The sequence below is a fragment of the Electrona antarctica genome (genome assembly GCF_951216825.1).
Source record: "Electrona antarctica genome assembly, chromosome: 5".
In the NCBI taxonomy this organism is placed as follows: domain Eukaryota; kingdom Metazoa; phylum Chordata; class Actinopteri; order Myctophiformes; family Myctophidae; genus Electrona; species Electrona antarctica.
The window spans coordinates 58,108,375-58,129,979 of record NC_136810.1 but is presented as its reverse complement, the minus strand read 5'-3'; the positions used below and the strand labels follow the sequence as shown (position 1 = coordinate 58,129,979).

The following is a 21,605-nucleotide window of genomic DNA, read 5'->3' as shown; positions in this document are numbered from 1 at the left end:
GACCAATGATGGTTCAAGTTCTTTATTAGGAAAAAAAAAAAAACATGATGTACCATCGCGTTTTCGAGGGGGTACCACTACCAACACATACAGCCGAAAATATTGGCACCCTTGCACATAAAGAGCAAACGACTCGATACGTTGAAATTGGTTTGTATTTGGTCTCCACAATTCTTTATTGAACTAATAATAGTACAGAAGCTTTGTTTTTTAAGCAGAACTTAATGTTTAATTTGAAATAATAGATTATTAAATTATTGACACCTTTTATAAATTCAATATTTGGTAGCACAGCCTTTGGCGAAAATAACTGCTGTCAAACGCTTCCTATAGGTTTCAATGAGATGCCTCCACCTCTCTACTGGCAGTTTGGCCCACTCTGCTTTTGCAAACTGCTCCAGTTGACCCAGATTAGAAGGCTGCCCTTCTTCCAACTGCCATTGTCAGATCCCTCCACAGGTGTTCAATGGGATTGAGATCTGGACTCATTGCCGGCCACTTTAGAACAGCCCAGCTCTTTCTGTTAAACCATTCCTGGGTGCTTCTTGATAATTATGTGTTTTGGGTCGTTGTCCTGCTGGAAGACGTTCGACGTGTTGAGTCTTCTGGAAAAAAATGCAAGGGTGCCAATACTTTTGTCCACCGCCGTACATGTCACAATCATTACTGTACAGGTAAACGGTAGACAAAACAAATGTACCATATCAACATACATGGACAACACAAAAGACATAGACTAAACATTGCAAACCTTGAAAACATCACAAAACACAACATTTTCGCTATTTCTGCATTCTACTCTCAAGGAAGTAGGACATTTATTTACAAAAAAACAACATGCTGTTGTCCAGTACTGTTGTTGTGAAATGAAATGAAATGAAATGAAATGAAATGAAATGATTACTATATTTACCCAGGGTATCTGGGCTAAGCTCAAGAACTTGTTTCCAGCCAGGCCCTGCTCATATAACATTTCATCGTAGTGGTTCAATGCCTTGTTCAAGGGCACTTCAGCGGTGGTAATTTTAACGTGTCGGACCGCTGATTCGAACTGGCGACCTTCCGTTATCAAGACCGCTCCGCAATCCGTTCGGTAGACACAGTGAGCGTTGCAGGCCTGTCCTGTTATTGTCCAGTATTTATTGTTACTGGCAGAGCTGTGTCACTTATTTCTCTAGGTCAGTTCACACTGTGTAAAAGAGACTTTAGTCTCAATGTGTTTTTTTTTACTGGTTAAATAAAGGTTAAATAAATAAAAAAACATTGACGGTTCCCAAATTGGGGTCCCGGGAGTTCCAGGGGGTCCCCAGCTAAATGATAGTTTGGAACGAAATGGACCCTTATGGGTCTAACTCTGAGAGTGTACAAATGGAACCAAATGGACCCTAACGGGTCCATTTGGTTCCATTTGTACGCTCTCAGAGTTAAATTAACATTGATTTTACCATATAAATTGGGGGTCCCAGAGAAAGAAATGCCATTTAACCCATTTTGGGCGGGAACCCCTTTTGGTGTTAGCATTATGTTATGCTTTAGCTATTGAAAAATAGCAGATCTACAAGCTCGTAGCGCGCCACCGGGTGGCGCGCTACGAGCTTGTAGGTCTGCTATTTTTGAAAAATCGAAGAACAACTGACATAGAAACATAGCTTTTTCAGAAAACTGTCAGGATGTAGAAGACATTTATAGAATCTGATCTCAGGTCAAAATGGGTTAAATGGGGTCCCGTAGACTAATGCATGTCAAACTGGGGGGTCCTTGAAATTAAACGGGTTGAGAATCACTGCTAGAGCCGTGAAAATCTTCTCGTATGGAGGTCCCTGACATATCTTTTCTAATGGGGGTCCGCAGGGCTGATTAGTGTCACTTTGGGGGGCTTTTGGGAACCCCTGCTGTAGTAGACGTAAGGTAGATTTAAGGTTTCTGTGTTGCAGTAGAGAGAGAGACAGACAGACAGACAGACAGACAGACAGCAGGAGGTTTGCCTGGCTGTGGCCTGTCTCCAGTGTCTGTAGACAGACAGACAGACAGACAGACAGACAGACAGACAGCAGGAGGTTTGCCTGGCTGTGGTCGGTCTCCAGTGTCTGTAGACAGACAGACAGACAGACAGACAGCAGGAGGTTTGCCTGGCTGTGGTCGGTCTCCAGTGTCTGTAGACAGACAGACAGACAGACAGACAGACAGACAGCAGGAGGTTTGCCTGGCTGTGGTCGGTCTCCAGTGTCTGTAGACAGACAGACAGACAGACAGACAGACAGACAGCAGGAGGTTTGCCTGGCTGTGGTCGGTCTCCAGTGTCTGTAGACAGACAGACAGACAGACAGACAGACAGCAGGAGGTTTGCCTGGCTGTGGTCGGTCTCCAGTGTCTGTAGACAGACAGACAGACAGACAGACAGCAGGAGGTTTGCCTGGCTGTGGTCGGTCTCCAGTGTCTGTAGACAGACAGACAGACAGACAGACAGACAGACAGCAGGAGGTTTGCCTGACTGTGGTCGGTCTCCAGTGTCTGTTTACTCTCTCTCTACATGATGGCTCTCAGCCGCCCAGCAGCAGCAGCAGCAGCAGCAGCAACAACAACAACATTCTGCTTTTTCCCCTCGGCTATTTTTAAATCTCTCGGTCTTCTTCACTTTTCCCTTTTTATATGAATAACGGGATGTATTTCTTAACGTGATTTAATGACCTTGTCAGTTCGGAGATTAAAATAGGGTGCATTTTGCATCCCAAAATGCAGTTTATAGTTAAGGGACGCAATAAAACAATGACCTCTGCATCCACGGGATGCAATACTGTACTACTGTACTGTTTATTTTGCTAGCTTTAGTTAAAATAATCATTTCTTCTTCTGTTTTCTACATGAATATAACCACATTATAACCATATGAAATGGGAGTTACGTAAATGCTGCAATTTGTAAAACAAATTGCAAAATACGTTGTTGAAGTGGGACTCATAAAATGTCCCTGGGACTCATCTAAAAGACCATCCCGGGACTCATTACATTGAAAACCTATTTACAGTTGGAGGCCATCGATATTGTCCTTTTCTTTTTGCTGAGTTTTGCGTGATCTGCGCAAAAGGACAGTTAACCCATTTTGGGCGGGAACCCCTTTTGGTGTTTTAAACATTATGTTATAATTTAGCTATTGAAAAATAGCAGATCTACAAGCTCATAGCGCGCCACCGAGTGGCGCACTACGAGCTTGTAGGTCTGCTATTTTTGAAAAAAAGGTGAAAATATTTATTTCAGAAAACTGGAGGATTTAGAAGGACTTTTTAAAATGTTGAGGTCAGGCCTAAATGGGTCAAATGATAAGGGACAATATCGGTGACACCCAACTGTACATCACTGGTCTCTCTGTCTGTCTCCATACAGGACATCCACTCTCAGGGCGGGGTGATAGCGTGCCTGGAGAAGGGGCTGGTCCGGGAGGCCGAGGAGCAGACGGGGGCTCTGTCCATCAAGGAGGAGTGCAAGAAGTCCATCATGCGCGTGGCTGAGTTGTCCTCGGACGACTTCCACCTGGACCGGTACCTCTACTTCTCCTGCCGGGACGACCGCGAGAGGTTCTGTGAGAACGTGAGTGGTGTGTTTTTAATACAGTGGTGGGAAAAAAGTACTCAATATTGTCTTAAGTAAAAGTACCAACGCTGCCATTTAGGGCTGAGCTCACACCTTTCATGCAATTCTCTGTGCTCGTTGGGTGTTGTGTCATGGCCGCCCAGCGGCCCAATGCATTTCCAATGGAGGTCACATGGTTTGACCCAACATTGTGTTGTGTGAGGGGGAGGGGCGGACGACTGCGCCCCTCCCCCTCACACAACACAATGTTGGGTCAAACCATGTGACCTCCATTGGCAATACATTGGGCGGCCATGACACAACACAACATGCATCCAACGAGCATCCAACGAGCACAGAATTGCATGAAAGGTGTGAGCTCAGCCTTAAACTACTTCGTATCGGCATCAAAATGTACTTCAAGGACTAAAAGTATTCATATTGCAGAATGTGCCATTTCACAAGTTCAAAATGTGTAGAAAGTCGATTGAAAATAGCCGATCTACAAGCTCTCAATGCGCCGCGTTGCGACGCATTGTGAGCTTGTAGATCGGCTATTTTCAAATGGCCGAAATGTATAGGGTTGAAGTGGTTTAATTTCTAATCAAAATTAAAATCGCCAAAGTAACTAGTAACTAAAGTGTTCAAATAATTGTAGTGAAGTAAAAATGTTGGCTCGGAGTACTCAAGTAAAGTACAAATACCTCAAAATGGTACTTAAGTACAGTACTTAAGTAAAAGTACTTAGTTACTTTCCACCACTGGTTTTATAGTGGTGGTTTTCAAATGTCGACCCCTTTTTTCATATCGAGGCCCATGATTATTTATTCGCCATTTGAGCCACGGACCACCGTTCGATGTCACATTTTTGCCACTCGGACCCTTACAGAGAGATGACTTCCAAACACCCGGTAGGTTTGGAGCAGGTGCGATGATGACGAGGCATATACAATGTGAAAGGAGGGACACCCGCACACTGCCACTTGCTGGGTTCAGAGCATTTCTATTAAAGCAAAGCAACGTTTCGGTCTTGCGACCTTCCTCAGGCTTAATTCAAGAATGGGCTGACATTGTCACTAAATACATTTCAGACAGTCTAAACAACCAATCAAAATGCATGTAATTATCTCAACGGTTAACAGCTGTGAAAAACCTTGTCATGTGACTTAAGGTGCAGTGTTTCTGTGAACATTCCTCATATACCATTGTAAATAGCAGAAAACAATAATACAGGGGAAAAAAGAATTTTACATAAATGTCATGCCAAATAACATACAAGGAAGAAATAAATGTCAAATGTAAGATCCTACTCTGTAAGAGTGGAAAATAATAAAAAAATAAATAAAAACATAGCACCTGAAGTGCCTATAATACCGGCTGGTCAAGAAGTTCAGATCAACAGCTTCTATAGCATAACATTTAATAGGAGTTCATCATTAAGCCCTTTAGGGTGTAAGGTTTGTAGAGTGTGGATCCAGTAGGCCTCACGTTGTTTTAACAGGGTATCGTGGTTACCACCTCTTCTTGGAAGTTTGACTTGTTCTATACCAACAAAGCGAAACGTGGAGATGTCATGTTTAAGATCATTAAAATGCACTGCAACACGGTCATTTCTTCTGATCAAACTCTTATGTTCACTCATTCTCTGTTTTAACTGTCTAGTAGTTTTGCCTATGTATGCTAAACCACTCGGACCCAAAACGTGTCGCAGTGCGGCGCGTTTTGAGCTTGTAGATCTGCTATTTTGTTTTGCTACAACGGTATATGCAACGTGGCCATCTGGAGTGAATGTGGAAGTATAGTGGCCCTCTCCATATTCGAAGTTGCCCACCCCATGAGTGATGAGGGCGACTGTGGCTCAAGAGGTAGAGCAGGTCGTCCAATGATCCATGGGTCGGCGGTTCGAATCCCGGCTCCTCCTGTTACATGTCGAAGTGTCCTTGGGCAAGACACTGAACCCCAAATTGCTCCCGATGTGCTGGTTGGTACCTTGCATGGCTTCCGCTGCAATCGGTGTATGAATGTGTGTGTGAATGGGTGAATGTAATGCACAATCTATGTAAAGCGCCTTGGATAAAGGCGCTATATAAATGCACCATTTACCATTTGATGTTATAAAGTGTAGTTTGGTAACCATTGGTCTTACAGCCTCCCTATAGAGGACTGTAGCACTGTACACATTACATACGACTGGATGACTAAACTGTGTATGAAATGGTGGGGGGAAAAAAAGAATGAGAAATGTTTTTTAAAAAAAACACCTGTTATCTGTGATTTCCAGACACCGGCTGGAGAGGGACGCGTCTACAAGTGTCTTTTCAACCACAAATTTGAAGAGGCCATGTCTGAGAGGGTGAGCAATCATCTGCAAATTACTTTTCTCCACACACACACACACACAGGAGTCAATATGAGGCGGGACAATTTCGCTGTTATTGTTGTATAAAAATGGAAACGCTCTTTTATTCTCCCAAGTTATTTACCCCACCACCCCCACCGCCACCACCCACCACCGCCTCCAAAACGTGTTTACCGAAGAAGTCGAAGTAGAAATACCACAATGTAGAAATAAAAGTATCCTCGACATATCGTTGGTGTTGTTATCTCCCTATTCTAACCTTTTGTGTTTTCTTTTTTTTTCTTCGATTAATTCCCTACTCGATCATACTACAATGTCGCCCAAAAGTATCGGATACACTCGCCCATTTAGACCCCGAGGAAGATTCTACAAATATCTTCTTCTAAATCCTGACAGTTTTCTGAAAAACCCTATGTTTCTATGTCAGTCGTTCTCAAACATTTTCATGTCAAGGACCCCCAAAAATTATCTGTAATTGGCCGCCGACCCCCATCTGAAAATGTGTTGTTCCAGGGGCCTCCCCAGAAGCAAAGAGTTGCGTTAAAAACGTTTTCAGAAATAGCAGATCTACGCACGCGGCACCGAGTGCCGCGCTACGAGCTTGTAGATCTGCTATTTTTCAATAGCTAAAGTATAACATAATGTACTGCTTAAAACACCAAAATGGGTTCCTGCAACTTTTTAGTAACGAAATATAATCACCACATTCTTTCAAGCAGTATCACGATACCCAATATTATCATTATATTGTTTCATGTGTTTTTTTTTATGGTTAGTTTAAAAGTTAGTTAACAGTACAACCAGTATAAAGAGACCATTTCGACCAAAATACTTATCTTTGGCGAACGAAACCGTCATTCTACAGAAGTATGAAATAACACTTTGACGGCGGCTAATTGTTTAATCCAGGGTTCCACCACGCGTAATACGCTAAACCCGCTATTTGTTTAATGCGTTTAATTCGCCGTTTTATGATTAAAAAGAAATGGCGGATTTGTCCCGGACCTGGTGATGAACGAGGCCGTCGCGTTATGATGACGAAACCGGTAATCAAGTCATCCTCTGGGCTGCTAGGGCTTCTGGGAAATTGAGCCCCAATGCATGTGAACGGGCCGTTTTGTTTAGACTACAACATGCTGCGCAGGGTGGTTTCGTTTCGCATCGTCATGGCCCGCTGGTCTTCTGATCAACGACAAACCATCGGACTATTTTTCGCCGGATTTTCGTGGTTGAAAGCTGCACAATACTTCGGCGTATGCTCTAAAGGTAATAAAACTATCTCGTCAGCGTAAAATATTGGATTAAATAGCGGGGAACGCGGGTTATGCAGTAGCACTGTTACGGTATAGAACTTGCAAATCGTAGACTGTGCATTCACTGTGTCACGGTATACAGTACACACGATATCACTGAAAAGGCATATCGTTTAGTCGTCTCTGCGATATTTCTCACCATATCGCCCCCCCCCCCCCCACACCTCCCTCCCTCCCCGCAGTGTCGAGAAGCGCTGACCACCAGACAGAAGCTGATCGCTCAGGACTACAAGGTCAGCTACTCGCTGGCCAAGGCCTGCAAGTCTGACCTGAGGAAGTACCGCTGCAGCGCCGACACCAACATGCCGCGCGCCCGCGAGGCGCGCCTCTCCTACCTGCTGCTGTGCCTGGAGTCCGCCGTGCACCGAGGTACGCTTTGATTACGGTTGATTCCACCGTTTGTTTTTTTGGCAGCACAAATTTCTATTTTAGTCTTAGGGCCGATTCATACTCCTATTTTACCGCTGTTTTCGGCGCTGTAGTGCCGAAATTATTTCGGCTCGTCAGACATTTTCAGTAGCACCGAAGAGCCGACTTTAGGACGGTACCCCCCCCCCCCCCGCCCAGCCGAACCTCAAATGACGTCACATTGTAGGCTCTACAGCGCCGAACCGACTTTTATTCGGCTCTAAAATATGAAGTATGAATCGGCCCTTAGTCAGTCTTTGGAATGAAACTTCATCTAGTTTTAGTCATATTTTAGTCACCCGGAATGTTTTAGTGTTAGTCTTAGTTTTAGTCGACTAAATATCATGAGATTTTAGTCGACTAAATCGACAGTTGATTTAGTCGACTGAAATGTGTTTTGGCGGGCCTTGATGCCGTCGTAATGGCCGATTTTATTTTACACTTGCTGAAAATAGCAGATCTACAAGCTCACAACGCGTCGACGCAACCAATTGTAAAATGACTTATACTGGATCTCTTGTCCACTAGTCCCTTCCTAACAGTTTTAGTCTAGTTTTTAATTGTTGACGAAATTGTCAATATATTTAGTTTTAGTCATCATAGCTTAGTTTTGGGGGCACGGTGGCACAGTTGGTAGTGCTGTCGCCTCACAGCTAGAATGTCCTGGGTTCGATTCCCGCTCGGGGCGCTGTGGGTGCTGGTGGCGTGTTTCCTCCTCCGCGTCATCAGTGCCCATACCCGAGGCGGGGTTGGCGAAAGGGCCTTTCTGTGTGGAGTTTGCATGTTCTCCCCGTGTCCCCTAGGGTAGGTACCCTCACAAAAAACATGCAGTAATCCTGGTCTCTAAACTGCCTCCCCCTGGCCAGCCGGGGCGCCTGATGGAGGGGAAAGGAACTGGTTGGAATAACGTGTTCCTTCCACGCGCTACGTCCAACCAGGGAAACTCCCCCCTGTCAGGTGTAAAGGAGCAACTTGGACACTCGGGCGTGAAGGAAGCATGATGTCCCCCATATATGGGGACTAGGTTGGCGGAGGGTGTGTAGAGCCCAGGATCACATTACATAATTATTGACACAGGGGTGAAAAATGGGTTACAAAATTGTGGGATAAAAATTATATATAAAAAAATAAATCATAGCTTAGTTTTCATGTAGTTTCCATTTAGTTTTCGTCAGTTAAAAATCGATAGTCGAACATTTTTCGTCATCGTATTAGTCGACGGAATCAACACTGATTAATTCAATAGTTTATTACGCTGGTTTTCAACCTATTTTCATATCAAGGCCCATTTTTTTATTCGGCATTTGAGCCACGGAGTCACGGACCACCATTTGATGACATTTAGCCTCTCAGACCCAAAACTAAAGAATATTTTGGTTGTCGTTGGATAAGACTTTGCCCCACGTTTCCATGCTGTATTGATGTTGGTAGTAGGTACCATAAGGAGTGATAACAGGCGAACGTCGATCCGAAATAACAATTCTTCTGCATTCTCTAATTGTGTAGACTTTCTTGTAAATGATGAGTCATGCAGATACATAAATAAAAGACAATAAATTAACCCTTGAGAGCGTAGAATGAAGCCAAATCTATTTGGTTTCATTTTTACGCTAGGACATACAAAAGTCATGACATTTTATTTTGCTTTAATCAATGCATGACATGAAAAACAACAAATGTAAAAAAAAAAAAGTCAGAATGTATTGAGAGGATAGCCCTTGAAATGCAGCATCTCATTTTAGAGGGGGTCCTATACACGGGCAAAACATTACATACATTACAGTGCAGTTGCACAGTACACATTACTCAATACACACATGTACGCATACAGATGTTCTTGCTCATCCTCTCCCGCCCACATCCCCAGCCCTCGACTCATTTTAGACAAAATACATGGAAAAAATTCAATATCATCACAGGAAAAAAAACAACAAAAATCAATATCATTTCAGGGAAAAAAACAACAAAATTCAATATCATCACAGGAAAAAAAACAACAAAATTCAATATCATCACAGGGAAAAAAACAACAAAAATCAATATCATTTCAGGAAAAAAATAAACCATTGTATGTACAGAGTGGGGGGGGGGGGATGGAAGGGGGGGGGGGGGGGGGGGCTGATCACCTGTTTAAAGGAGAAGTGAACATTTCCTGTCCCTTGGGCCTGCTGAAAGGTGGATTTTCAGGCCTGCTTCAACCCATTTAGGCCTGACCTCGAAATTTCAAAAAAAAAATCTTCTAAATCCTCCAGTTTTCTGAAATAAATATTTTCACGATTTTTCAAAAAATAGCAGACCTACAAGCTCGTAGCGTGCCACTCGGTGGCGCGCTATGAGCTTGTAGGTCTGCTATTTTTCAATAGATAAATTATAACATAATGTTTAAAACACCAAAAGGGGCATTCCACGCTTGGGTGGCATGGCCTTTTCCTTTAGGGCCCCCACCCTATGGAACGCTCTGCCCCTGGAAATCAGGCTCGCTGAGTCAGTTCCACATTTTAAATCTCTACTTAAAACTCATTTTTATAGACTAGCTTTTAATTCTGTTCTCTCCTGATTGTGTTCTATTGATTGTTTACTCTGCCTTGTATTATTATTTGCTTTGCATTGTTTCTGTGTTTTTCCTGCTGTGTGATGTTTACTTTTGCTGTTTCCTTTTGTAAAGCACTTTGTAACGTTGTTTTGAAAGGTGCTATAAAAATAAAGCTTTATTATTATTATTATTATAATGCTGTGGAAGAGAAGAGAATTTTAATACCCATATTTGTTTTGAAAGTGGATATGTTGACAAAATACCAAATCAACCCTAAGATGCTACCATTATCTACTACAAATTGAGTTTCTTCCAGAGGCGAAATGTCCCTACGTACTGAGTGAACGTTAACCGTCCTTCCTCCCCCTAAGGTCTCACGGTGAGCTGCGAGTGTCAGGGGGAGATGCTGGACTACAGTAACTTACTGAGTGAACGTTAACCGTCCTTCCTCCCCCTAAGGTCTCACGGTGAGCGGCGAGTGTCAGGAGGAGATGCTGGACTACAGTAACGTACTGAGTGAACGTTAACCGTCCTTCCTCCCCCTAAGGTCGCACGGTGAGCTGCGAGTGTCAGGGGGAGATGCTGGACTACAGTAACGTACTGAGTGAACGTTAACCGTCCTTCCTCCCCCTAAGGTCTCACGGTGAGCGGCGAGTGTCAGGAGGAGATGCTGGACTACAGTAACGTACTGAGTGAACGTTAACCGTCCTTCCTCCCCCAAAGGTCGCACGGTGAGCGGCGAGTGTCAGGAGGAGATGCTGGACTACAGTAACGTACTGAGTGAACGTTAACCGTCCTTCCTCCCCCTAAGGTCTCACGGTGAGCGGCGAGTGTCAGGAGGAGATGCTGGACTACAGTAACGTACTGAGTGAACGTTAACCGTCCTTCCTCCCCCTAAGGTCGCACGGTGAGCTGCGAGTGTCAGGGGGAGATGCTTGACTACAGTAACGTACTGAGTGAACGTTAACCGTCCTTCCTCCCCCTAAGGTCGCACGGTGAGCTGCGAGTGTCAGGAGGAGATGCTGGACTACAGTAACGTACTGAGTGAACGTTAACCGTCCTTCCTCCCCCTAAGGTCTCACGGTGAGCGGCGAGTGTCAGGAGGAGATGCTGGACTACAGTAACGTACTGAGTGAACGTTAACCGTCCTTCCTCCCCCTAAGGTCGCACGGTGAGCTGCGAGTGTCAGGGGGAGATGCTTGACTACAGTAACGTACTGAGTGAACGTTAACCGTCCTTCCTCCCCCTAAGGTCGCACGGTGAGCTGCGAGTGTCAGGGGGAGATGCTGGACTACAGTAACGTACTGAGTGAACGTTAACCGTCCTTCCTCCCCCTAAGGTCGCACGGTGAGCTGCGAGTGTCAGGAGGAGATGCTGGACTACAGTAACGTACTGAGTGAACGTTAACCGTCCTTCCTCCCCCTAAGGTCGCACGGTGAGCGGCGAGTGTCAGGAGGAGATGCTGGACTACAGTAACGTACTGAGTGAACGTTAACCGTCCTTCCTCCCCCAAAGGTCGCGCGGCGAGTGTCGGGCGAGATGCTGGACTACAGTAACGTACTGAGTGAACGTTAACCGTCCTTCCTCCCCCTAAGGTCGCACGGTGAGCGGCGAGTGTCAGGACTACAGTAACGTACTGAGTGAACGTTAACCGTCCTTCCTCCCCCTAAGGTCGCACGGTGAGCGGCGAGTGTCAGGGCGAGATGCTGGACTACAGGAGGATGCTGATGGAGGACTTCTCCCTGAGCCCGGAGATCGTGCTGCACTGCCGCGGCGAGATCGAGGCCCACTGCTCCGGCCTGCACCGCAAGGGGCGCACGCTGCACTGTCTGATGAGGGTGGGCCGCGGCGACATGGGCGCCATCGACAACCTCTGCCAGAAGGCTGTGAGTCTCAACGGTGTTGTTGATTGTGACGGCACATTTTAGATTTTACTTTTTAGTCCGTTTTTTTTTGTAATGGTTTTAATTTAAGTTTTGGTCTCATTTTGTTGGTCTATTTTGTGTCTACAAGGCGTCGCAGCTGCGACACGTTGTGAGCTTTTTTTGTTGATGAAATTGTCAATAGATTTAGTTTTAGTCATCGTAGCTTGGTTTTTATTTACTTTTTATTTAGTTTTCGTCAGTGAAAAAAACGTAAGTTGACGAACATTTTTCGTCCTAGTTTTAGTCGACGAAATCAACACTACAGTGTTGTTTTTTTCCGTTGTTTGTCGAGGGAGGCAGAATATTTCTGGTCCCTGCCTGGGGGACTTGGAACAATTTCCTTTACTGCGTGCTTCTACCCTAGTAGACGGCTGCTCAGATGGCTCCGATGAGCACACGAAGAAGCAGTTAAATATGTCCTGAAATGGCTTCGTTTAGCTCAGAAAACAAAGACCAATCACAGTGTCAACGCAATGTCCTGTTCCCTCCGGGCTATTCTCTGAAGTCCACACACACACACCACGCTGGTCGGAGCACAATATTTTTCACCTCCAAATGTTTTCAGATACATATTTTGAATGTACTGTTTACGTTTAACCCATTCTGGGCTGGGAACCCCTGTTGGCGTTTCAAGCATTCTGTTATACTTTAGCTATTGAAAAATAGCTAAAGCTATTTTTGAAAAATCGTGAAAATGTGGCCCAAATGTTTGAATATATTATTCTTTCAGAGCGAACGTTTTTAACTCAAATCTTTGCTTCTGGGGGGAGGTCCCTGGAACAACATTTTTTCAGATGGGGGGGTCGGTGGCCAATTGCATATATATTTGGGGGTCGTTAACATGAAAATGTTTGAGAACGACTGACAGAAACATGAGGTTTTCTGTGAAAACTGTCAGGATTTAGAAGACATTTTGTAGAATCGTCCTCGGGTCTAAACGGGTAAAGTACCGTCTGGCCATGATCTTATATTATGTTTGGTACAGAAAACGTCTCCTAGTTTGCACCAAGACTATCTCCTTCATTCAAATCAGGTGCGAGTGGAGTAGACATTTAGGGACTTTTGACATGAGAATACACACAAAAAATAAATATTATTCTTAATTTGTTTTGGCATCTTAACGATAGATTTGTCCTCGTTATGATGACCGTAGCTGTGCTCTTAAAAAAAGTGTCACAAACCATCTTTCATTTCGTTCCATCTCAGTGTCTTTCCCAGTGTTGACCCATTTTGGGCGGGAACCCCTTTTGGTGTTAGCATTATGTTGTGCTTTAGCTATTGAAAAATAGCAGACCTACAAGCTCGTAGCGCGCCACCGAGTGGCGCGCTAAGAGCTTGTAGGTCTGCTATTTTTGAAAAATCGAAGAACCACTGACATAGAAACATAGCTTTTTCAGAAAACTGTCAGGATGTCAGAAGACATTTTTAGAATCTGATCTCAGGTCAAAATGGGTTGAATGAAGCGACCATCGTTCCGCTTCCCAGAGCGGCCTCTCTCTCTCTCTAATCAGCTACTGCATTTTTCTATTTGAATATGATATTAACCCATTTAGGCCTGACGTCGAAATTTAAAAAAATGTCTCATGTTTCTATATCAGTGGGGCTCAATATTTCATGTCAAGGACCCCAAAAATTATATGTATTTGGCCGCCGACCCCCAGCTGACAATATGTTATTCCAGGAACCCCCCTCAGAAGCAAAGATTTGAGTTAAAAACGTTGGCTCTGAAAGAATATATATTCAAAGATTTGCACTACATTTTCACGATTTTTCAAAAAATAGCAGACCTACAAGCTCGTAGCGCGGCACTCGGTGCCGCGCTATGAGCTTGTAGGTCTGCTATTTTTTCAATAGCTAAAGTATAACATAATGCTTAAAGCACCAAAAGGGGTTCCCGCCCAGAATGGGTTAATATCATATTAAATATCCCTGCGGTACAACCTGTACACTGCATACTGTACCCAGCCTACACATTAATCTGGCTCCACTCTAATAATAATAATTCTGAGAAGTGATATTAAATCTCTGCTCTCTGGGCTGTACATGTCGTTGTGGCGGGCAGAAACCTCTTTTCTGTTTTTTTGTAAATGTACGTCCTACTTCACAGCGTCACACAAGAGTAGCAGATCTACAAGACTTCAAATCTGCTACTTTTTAGCTGTCTTTCAATTTGAATCAGTCCAATGTAGATGAGTGGAAACTTCATTAAAATGTCCAAACCAACGGTTTTGGACATTTTGATGACGTTTTCTGGGGAAAGAATTATATAGAGTAGTGCTCAAATCAAAGGATCCCCAAAATGATATGTATTGTGGCCGCCGACCCCCCCCCCAGCATCTCAAAATATTTAGTTCCAAGGACCGTGAACACGGGGAGAGAGAGAGAGAGAGAGCGCGCCTCTGTTTACTGCAGAGATTGTGCAGGTCTCGTGTTTACAGCACAGATGAGGGCTCAGGTATTGACTGTGTGTGTGTGTGTGTGTGTGTGTGTGTGTGTGTGTGTGTGTGTGTGTGTCCGTCATCCATCCATCAGCTCCAGACCCTGATCCAGGAAGCGGACCCGGGGGCAGACTACCGCATCGACCGCGCCCTCAACGAGGCCTGCGAGAACGTCATCCAGACGGCGTGCAAACACATCCGCAGCGGAGACCCCATGTGAGTCGCCGCCGCTGCTTTCCACAATCATGACCCTCGATCCTGATGACCCCTGACCGATTTTGTTTTTTGAGATTTTGAAGTCGATTATCTTTTTGCTCATGAAGCTCTCGGAAGGTTCCCCTTCTTAAACCCTGTTTGCGTGCCTAATGTATTGTATTAAGCATTGTATTATCCTCACTGTCTTGACCATTTTATCTGATCCTCCCCTAACCCCTCTCCCTTTATCATACAGCTGTGGGTGCGGCTTCAGTTCAGGTGGATCACCACCCATCACCACCCACCAGGCAAACCAGGCATACTTAATGAACTGGTGGGGGTGCCCACATAAAAAACGACATTTTAACAAATACTTATTATACCAATACTATTCCTCCTTATATAACAATAAGACTTGATGATCGTGTTTTAGGGTGGGGGAAAAATCATGGCACTCCATCTTTAAAGCTTAGCTGTATCTCTTTACCCCCTATCTGTATCTTTCCTGTGTTTTAACCCATTTAGGCCTGACGTTGAATTTTTTTCTAAATCCTGACAGTTTTATTAAAACCCCATGTTTCTATGTCAGTTGTTCTCAAACATATTCATGTCAAGGAACCCCAAATATCTATGACATTGGCCGCCGACCCCCATCTGAAAATATGTTGTTCCAGGGACCCTCTCAGTAGCAAAGATTTGAGTTAACTCGCTCTGAAAGAACATAAAGATTTCATAGCAGGCCCAGGTGGTGGCGTAACCGTCTGGGCACCCGACTGGTAATCCAGTCGCAGTGTGCCGCGGGTTCGACTCCCGAGCCCGACACGGCCTTTACTGCATGTCTTCCCCCATCTCTCTCCCGTTTCCTGTCAGCCTACTGTCTGTCCCTTCAAAAACCAATAAAAGGCGTAAGCCGCAAAAAAAATATCTTAAAAAAAAAAAAAAAAAAGATTTCATAGCACGCCACTCGGTGGCCGTTTCCCCCCCAGCCCTGTGCGATCAATATAAAGGTGTTTATGTATCTTCCAGGATCCTGTCCTGCCTGATGGAGCACCTGTACACCGATAAGATGGTGGAGGACTGTGAACACCGTCTGCTGGAGCTGCAGTACTTCATCGCCAGGGACTGGAAGTAAGTCACGGGCAACACCAAAATACAGAGAACACCATCTTAAAAAACTTCTTCAAAATCATGAAAATCTTCTGGAAAAACCTCATGTTTCTATATCAGTAGTGCTCAATATTTCATGTCAATTGGCCGCCGACCCCCATCTGAAAATATGTTGTTCCAGGGACCCCGACCAGAAGCAAAGATTTGAGTTAAAAACGTTCGCTCTGAAATAATTTATATTCAAAGATTTGTGCCACATTTTCACGATTTAAAAAAAATAGCAGACCTACAGATCTGCTATTTTTCAATAGCTAAAGCATAACATAATGCTAACACCAAAAGGGGTTCCCGCCCAAAATGTGTTAAGCATTCTGTTATACTTTAGCTATTGAAAAATTGCAGATCTACAAGATTTGTAGATCTGCTATTTTTGAAAGATCTTGAAAATGTGGCGCAAATCTTTGAATATATATTATAATTTCAGAGTGAACGTTTTTAACCCATTTTGGGCGGGAACCCCTTTTGGTGTTAGCATTATGTTATGCTTTAGCTATTGAAAAATAGCAGCTCTACAAGCTCGTAGCGCACCACTCGGTGGCGCGCTACGAGCTTGTAGATCTGCTATTTTTGAAAAGTCGAAGAACGACTGACATAGAAACATAGCTTTTTCCGAAAACTGTCAGGATGTAGAAGACATTTTTAGAATCTGATCTCAGGTCAAAATGGGTTAACTCAAATCTTTGCTTCTTGGGGGTCCCTGGAACAACATATTTTGTAATGTAGTGATGCGTGTCGGAGGCGCGGCGGCCGAAGAGGGATCTCTCTCTCTCTCTCTTTCTCTCTCTCTCTCTCTCTCTCTCTCTCTATATAGAATCGATTGATATAGAGATGGATATGAATAGGGTTGCCGTACAAGACGTGCCAGGGTTGTTCAGTGTTTTCCCCTTCCGCGGCCCTGCAGACTGGACCCCATCCTGTACAAGAAGTGCCAGGGCGACGCGTCGCGCCTGTGCCACACCCACGGCTGGAACGAGACCAGCGAGATGATGCCGCCGGGCGCCATCTTCTCCTGCCTCTACCGCCACGCCTACCGCTCCGTGGAGCAGGGCCGACGGGTAAGACAGACTTTATTTTATTATTTAATATAATTCCCTTGCTTTCCTCTTTTGTAATGTCTGATGTGATGGAATGTGTTGCTATTGTCTTTCTTGAGGCAATCTGGGAACCCGTCGGCAAAAGAGAGAGAAAAACAGCGCCCTCTGCTGTTTGTAGCGCAGCACATGATCTGTTCTTGAGAGATTATTCTCGATTATTCGATAATGGCCGGCTGTAAAATCATAGTTTCAAGGCAATTCTCACACATTGACCTAACAATGGACCTGCCAATGAATACTAATGAAGTGTGCTAAGCACGCCATTTCATTAGTTAGGCTATTCAAACTGGTGTCTACTGTGTCTACAACTGCAATTCAAGGTCGCATTCGTTCTTGCATTGAAGAGGAGACTATGGGCAGTATTATGCATGTCTTAAGTACCAGGTCTTATTACTTAACTTAAGACCTGGAGGCGTGATCAATGCCATTTGGCTATTCTGAGTGGCCAAAAAGCATTGACCATGCCTCCAGGTCTTAAGGTAAGTCATAAGAACTGGTACTTAAGACACGCATAATACTGCCCCATGACTCCAGATTGAATGCAATAGCTGTATAAAATTAAAAAAAAATAACAATACTTGGTGTGCCTTAGTAATTTCATCCTGGAGCCGGCCCTGCTTCAGACACAGGGTGGGTTTGATTGATTGATTTATTTTGAGGTGGGGCCAAATATAGCCACACCCACATGTAGAACTTCTTAACCCAGTGATTTTTGAAGGTTTTTTTTTTTCCGACTCTGGGCATTCTAAGACAAAAGAAAAGTTAAATTAAAAGGCTTCTTGGCCGACAAGTGCATTTTTATAGCTCAATGCGTCGGGGAATGCGGCGCATTGTGAGCTTGTAGATCAGCTATTTTTGAATGAGATGTTTGGGACTGGGCTGACCCATTTTGACCTAAAAATGTCTGTTTGAAAATGACAGTTTTCTGAAAAAGATATGTTTCTGTATGTCAGTCGTTCTTCGATTTTTCAAAAAAATTGCAGACCTACAAGCTATGAGCTTGTAGATCTGCTATTTTCCAATAGCTAAAGCATAACATAATGCTAATAGGGGTTCCCGCCCAAAATGAATAAATTAAAAAGGCTTCTTCACTGACACCGAGTGCATTCCTATAGCTCCTCCCACAAGGGGCGTCGACCGAAGCGAGCAGAGGTTACATCGACGTGAGTACGGTCCTCTACGTCAGAACTGTGGGATGACTTTTTTTTTTAATTCACACCGTTGTTGTTAAATGGCCGTCGCACACGGTTGGGGGAAAAAAAATATTCTATGGTGACAAATAAGGTGGCGGGGGGGGGAATGGGGGGGTGGGGGGGGGGAATGATTTCACGGTTCATTATCAGGGTGTCTCTGCACTGCATGCACAACTACTTTATTTATTTTTTCCCTGGTTGAAATTTCATAATTGCAAAAATGTGGGATTCCATAATAATCTGTACTCGGGTGATGTTGTTATCGTGATTCCATATGCTGAATGTTCAATTGTATTCAAAAGGAGATACAGTGGTCATTATATATTATACCAACTAATTACGTGGAAGGACTTTTTAGATAATCGGCAACAAATGCTCTGTCGTTTTATTTTCATTAACCCATGTAAGCCTGACTTTTAAAAAAAAAACTTCAAAATAGTTTTTTCCTGAAAAACCTTATGTTTCTGTATCGGTGGTGCTCAATATTTCATGTCAAGGACCCCAAAAATTATATGTAATATGCCTCCGTCCCCCCATCTGAAAATATGTTGTTCCAGGGACCCAGTAGCAAAGATTTGAGTTAAAATGTTCACTCTGACAGAATATATATTCAAAGATTTGAGGCACATTTTCATGATTTTTCAAAAATAGCAGACCTACAAGCTCGTACCGCGGAAAAAGCCATTTTCAGTGGGAGAGATAATGAACATTTCAGTGATCTCTTTGTCTGCTGCTGGTCACAGTGGTGGCTGCATGGGAGGGAGATCCCGGGAAAATGAAATTAAATTCACCACTTGAACCATAGCATCCCTGCAGCTGGGCTTTTAATTGCCAGACACATACAACAGTGAAAAGCAAGCCTCTTGATTGGTTGGCGGACCCCACAGTCACGGAACCAAATTCTATAGTGGTGGTCGAACTATTGTGCTGGTCCGTCGAGGTTTAGAGATCAGAATCAGACAAAGTGACTATTAACCCATTTTGACCTGAGATCAGATTCTAAAAATGTCTTCTACATCCTGACAGTTTTCTGAAAAAGCTATGTTTCTATGTCAGTCGTTCTTCGGGTTTTCAAAAATGGCAGACCTACAAGCTCATAGCGCGAGCTTGTAGATCTGCTATTTTTCAATAGCTAAAGCATAACATAATGCTACCACCAAAAGGGGTTAAACTAGGGTTGCTTCTCAGCCTCAGGTCGTCGTCCTGCTTCTGTATGTCCTGATCAGCCCGATCTCACACAAACGTGGTGAAATAACACGGTTTGGCAGTTCCGTACATACACTACTGCACTACAAAACCCCCAAATCAGTACGTATTACACTACTACTACTGTTTTGACCGCGACGGAGGCGAGGCTTTCGTTTCACAACCCATTGTCTGAGTCGGGGGCAAAAGCTCTCCCCACAACATGATCTACTATCCTGGCCCCTATTGGGTTGCAACTGAACTCGGAACGGGGCCCAGTCGGCTCAATCGAACGTCGCAGCGCTCGACCGCGGCAACTCGCTCGGCGGTGGCTCTCGTTGCTCGGCGCCCCCGTCCGTCCGTCGCGTGTTTTGGGGGAGTGTGATATGCACGGATTGTTGGGGTGTGTAGTGGCTCTCAAAACTTTTACATTTTTTAACACATTGAGAGCCCACGCAAAACTGCCCAAAAATCACTTTCACCTAGAAAATCCATTCACATTTTTTATAATTCAGCTGACTGTGGAGACACATGCTGGAACGTTTTACAGTTTGTTGTTTTATAGTTTCTGAGTTATTTAATTTAAACGCCAAATGCATTCTCAATGGCGAAAACACAAACTTTGGCACCACGTATTAAAAAAAAAAAAAAAAATCATTGTTTTGATTGTTATGATTTATTTTTTAATAAATAAAAATAAAAATATATATATATATTATTTTTTTCAAGGACGTCCACAGACGTCTTGGGCACAAAATGTGTTAAGGGACACCCATAACTCTGAGAGTGTACACTTTGAGACCCACTGGTGTAGCAGAGTGTCCCCAGTGAGCCAACATGCACAATAGCAGCACCCTGACTCTGTTTGACCAGAATGGAACAGAGCCTTCATTAGTATCATCGGTATAACACCTGTGAAGGAACTAAGGAAGGGGCCCCAAGTTCTTTCCAAAATGGCGGCTGTGCATATAGCCCGTTGCCAGTCCGTGTTGTTTCACCGCGTTTCGGTGAGATGGGGTCTCTGTCCTCCATCTCCTCTGTCCTGCTCCTGTCACACAACCCCCACGCGTTATTCAAATAACACCATTGTGAGCTTGACAGTTGTACAAACAAGAACGTTTGTCCTTTCTTTGTGACCTCAAATGTCAATTTCCACCCACATGAATATTTTATGCAAGTGCAAATTTCAATGTGCACGCAGCGCCGCGCGCACTCTTGACAATTTGACAAAACATCTACCGTCATATTGGATGTAATTTCCTTCTTTACATAACCCTTGTAGGAGTGAGGTTAGAAGAGCTATAGCGCAGACGCGGAATAAGGAGGAAGGACAGAGGATAGACTTTGTCCAAAATGACCCGACACAGCCCGCTGTCATGTTGATGTTAACGTCATAAATATATTAACGTAGATACCTCAGTGGCCGCTGTGGTTTCATTAGAGCCATTGATGCGTCATCGCAGCCACCATATTTTGTGCATAATTGTACAGTACTTAAGTAAATTGACTTTGTTACTTTACACGGGTAGTTTTTGTTTTAGACTAGTCATTGGTTAGACCAGTCATTAGTCCTACAACTACAACCTACTGTATCTCAAACCCTCACCCTAAACCTAACCTCCCACGGGGCAGCACACCTAAGCCTAACCTTAACCCATGTCTAACCAATGACTAGTCTAAACTAAGTATGCACCCCACTTTACACCGCTGATGTCTATATGGGTAACGTCCCATCGTATAAACATGCAAGTCATAGCGCGGCGGTCCGTGAACTCTCTTCTCCTATGAATCCTTCTCTCTCTGAACTCTCTTCTCCTATGAATCCTTCTCTCTCTGAACTCTCTTCTCCTATGAATCCTTCTCTCTCTGATCTCTCTTCTCCTATGAATCCTTCTCTCTCTGAACTCTCTTCTCCTATGAATCCTTCTCTCTGAACTCTCTTCTCCTATGAATCCTTCTCTCTCTTCTCCTATGAATCCTTCTCTCTCTGAACTATCTTCTCCTATGAATCCTTCTCTGAACTCTCTTCTCCTATGAATCCTTCTCTCTGAACTCTCTTCTCCTATGAATCCTTCTCTCTCTGATCTCTCTTCTCCTATGAATCCTTCTCTCTCTGAACTATCTTCTCCTATGAATCCTTCTCTCTCTGAACTCTCTTCTCCTATGAATCCTTCTCTCTCTGAACTCTCTTCTCCTATGAATCCTTCTCTCTCTGAACTCTCTTCTCC

At 44.0% G+C, this 21,605-nt stretch overlaps 1 protein-coding gene across 2 annotated transcripts in view; it reads left to right on the top strand.

Annotated features, from left to right (window-relative positions):
- Window positions 1-21,605, top strand: part of glg1a (golgi glycoprotein 1a) — a 105,070-nt gene that overhangs the window by 50,806 nt on the left and 32,659 nt on the right. Inside the window, exons 5-12 of one of the 2 annotated variants that reach the window (XM_079501711.1) lie at window positions 3,382-3,585; window positions 5,849-5,920; window positions 7,422-7,608; window positions 11,852-12,066; window positions 14,638-14,759; window positions 15,765-15,866; window positions 16,807-16,960; window positions 18,115-18,162. In XM_079501711.1, the coding sequence (XP_079357837.1) occupies window positions 3,382-3,585; window positions 5,849-5,920; window positions 7,422-7,608; window positions 11,852-12,066; window positions 14,638-14,759; window positions 15,765-15,866; window positions 16,807-16,960; window positions 18,115-18,162 (1,104 nt within the window). The remainder of the gene's footprint in view (window positions 1-3,381; window positions 3,586-5,848; window positions 5,921-7,421; window positions 7,609-11,851; window positions 12,067-14,637; window positions 14,760-15,764; window positions 15,867-16,806; window positions 16,961-18,114; window positions 18,163-21,605) is intronic. The other variant, XM_079501712.1, reaches the window with a different exon arrangement.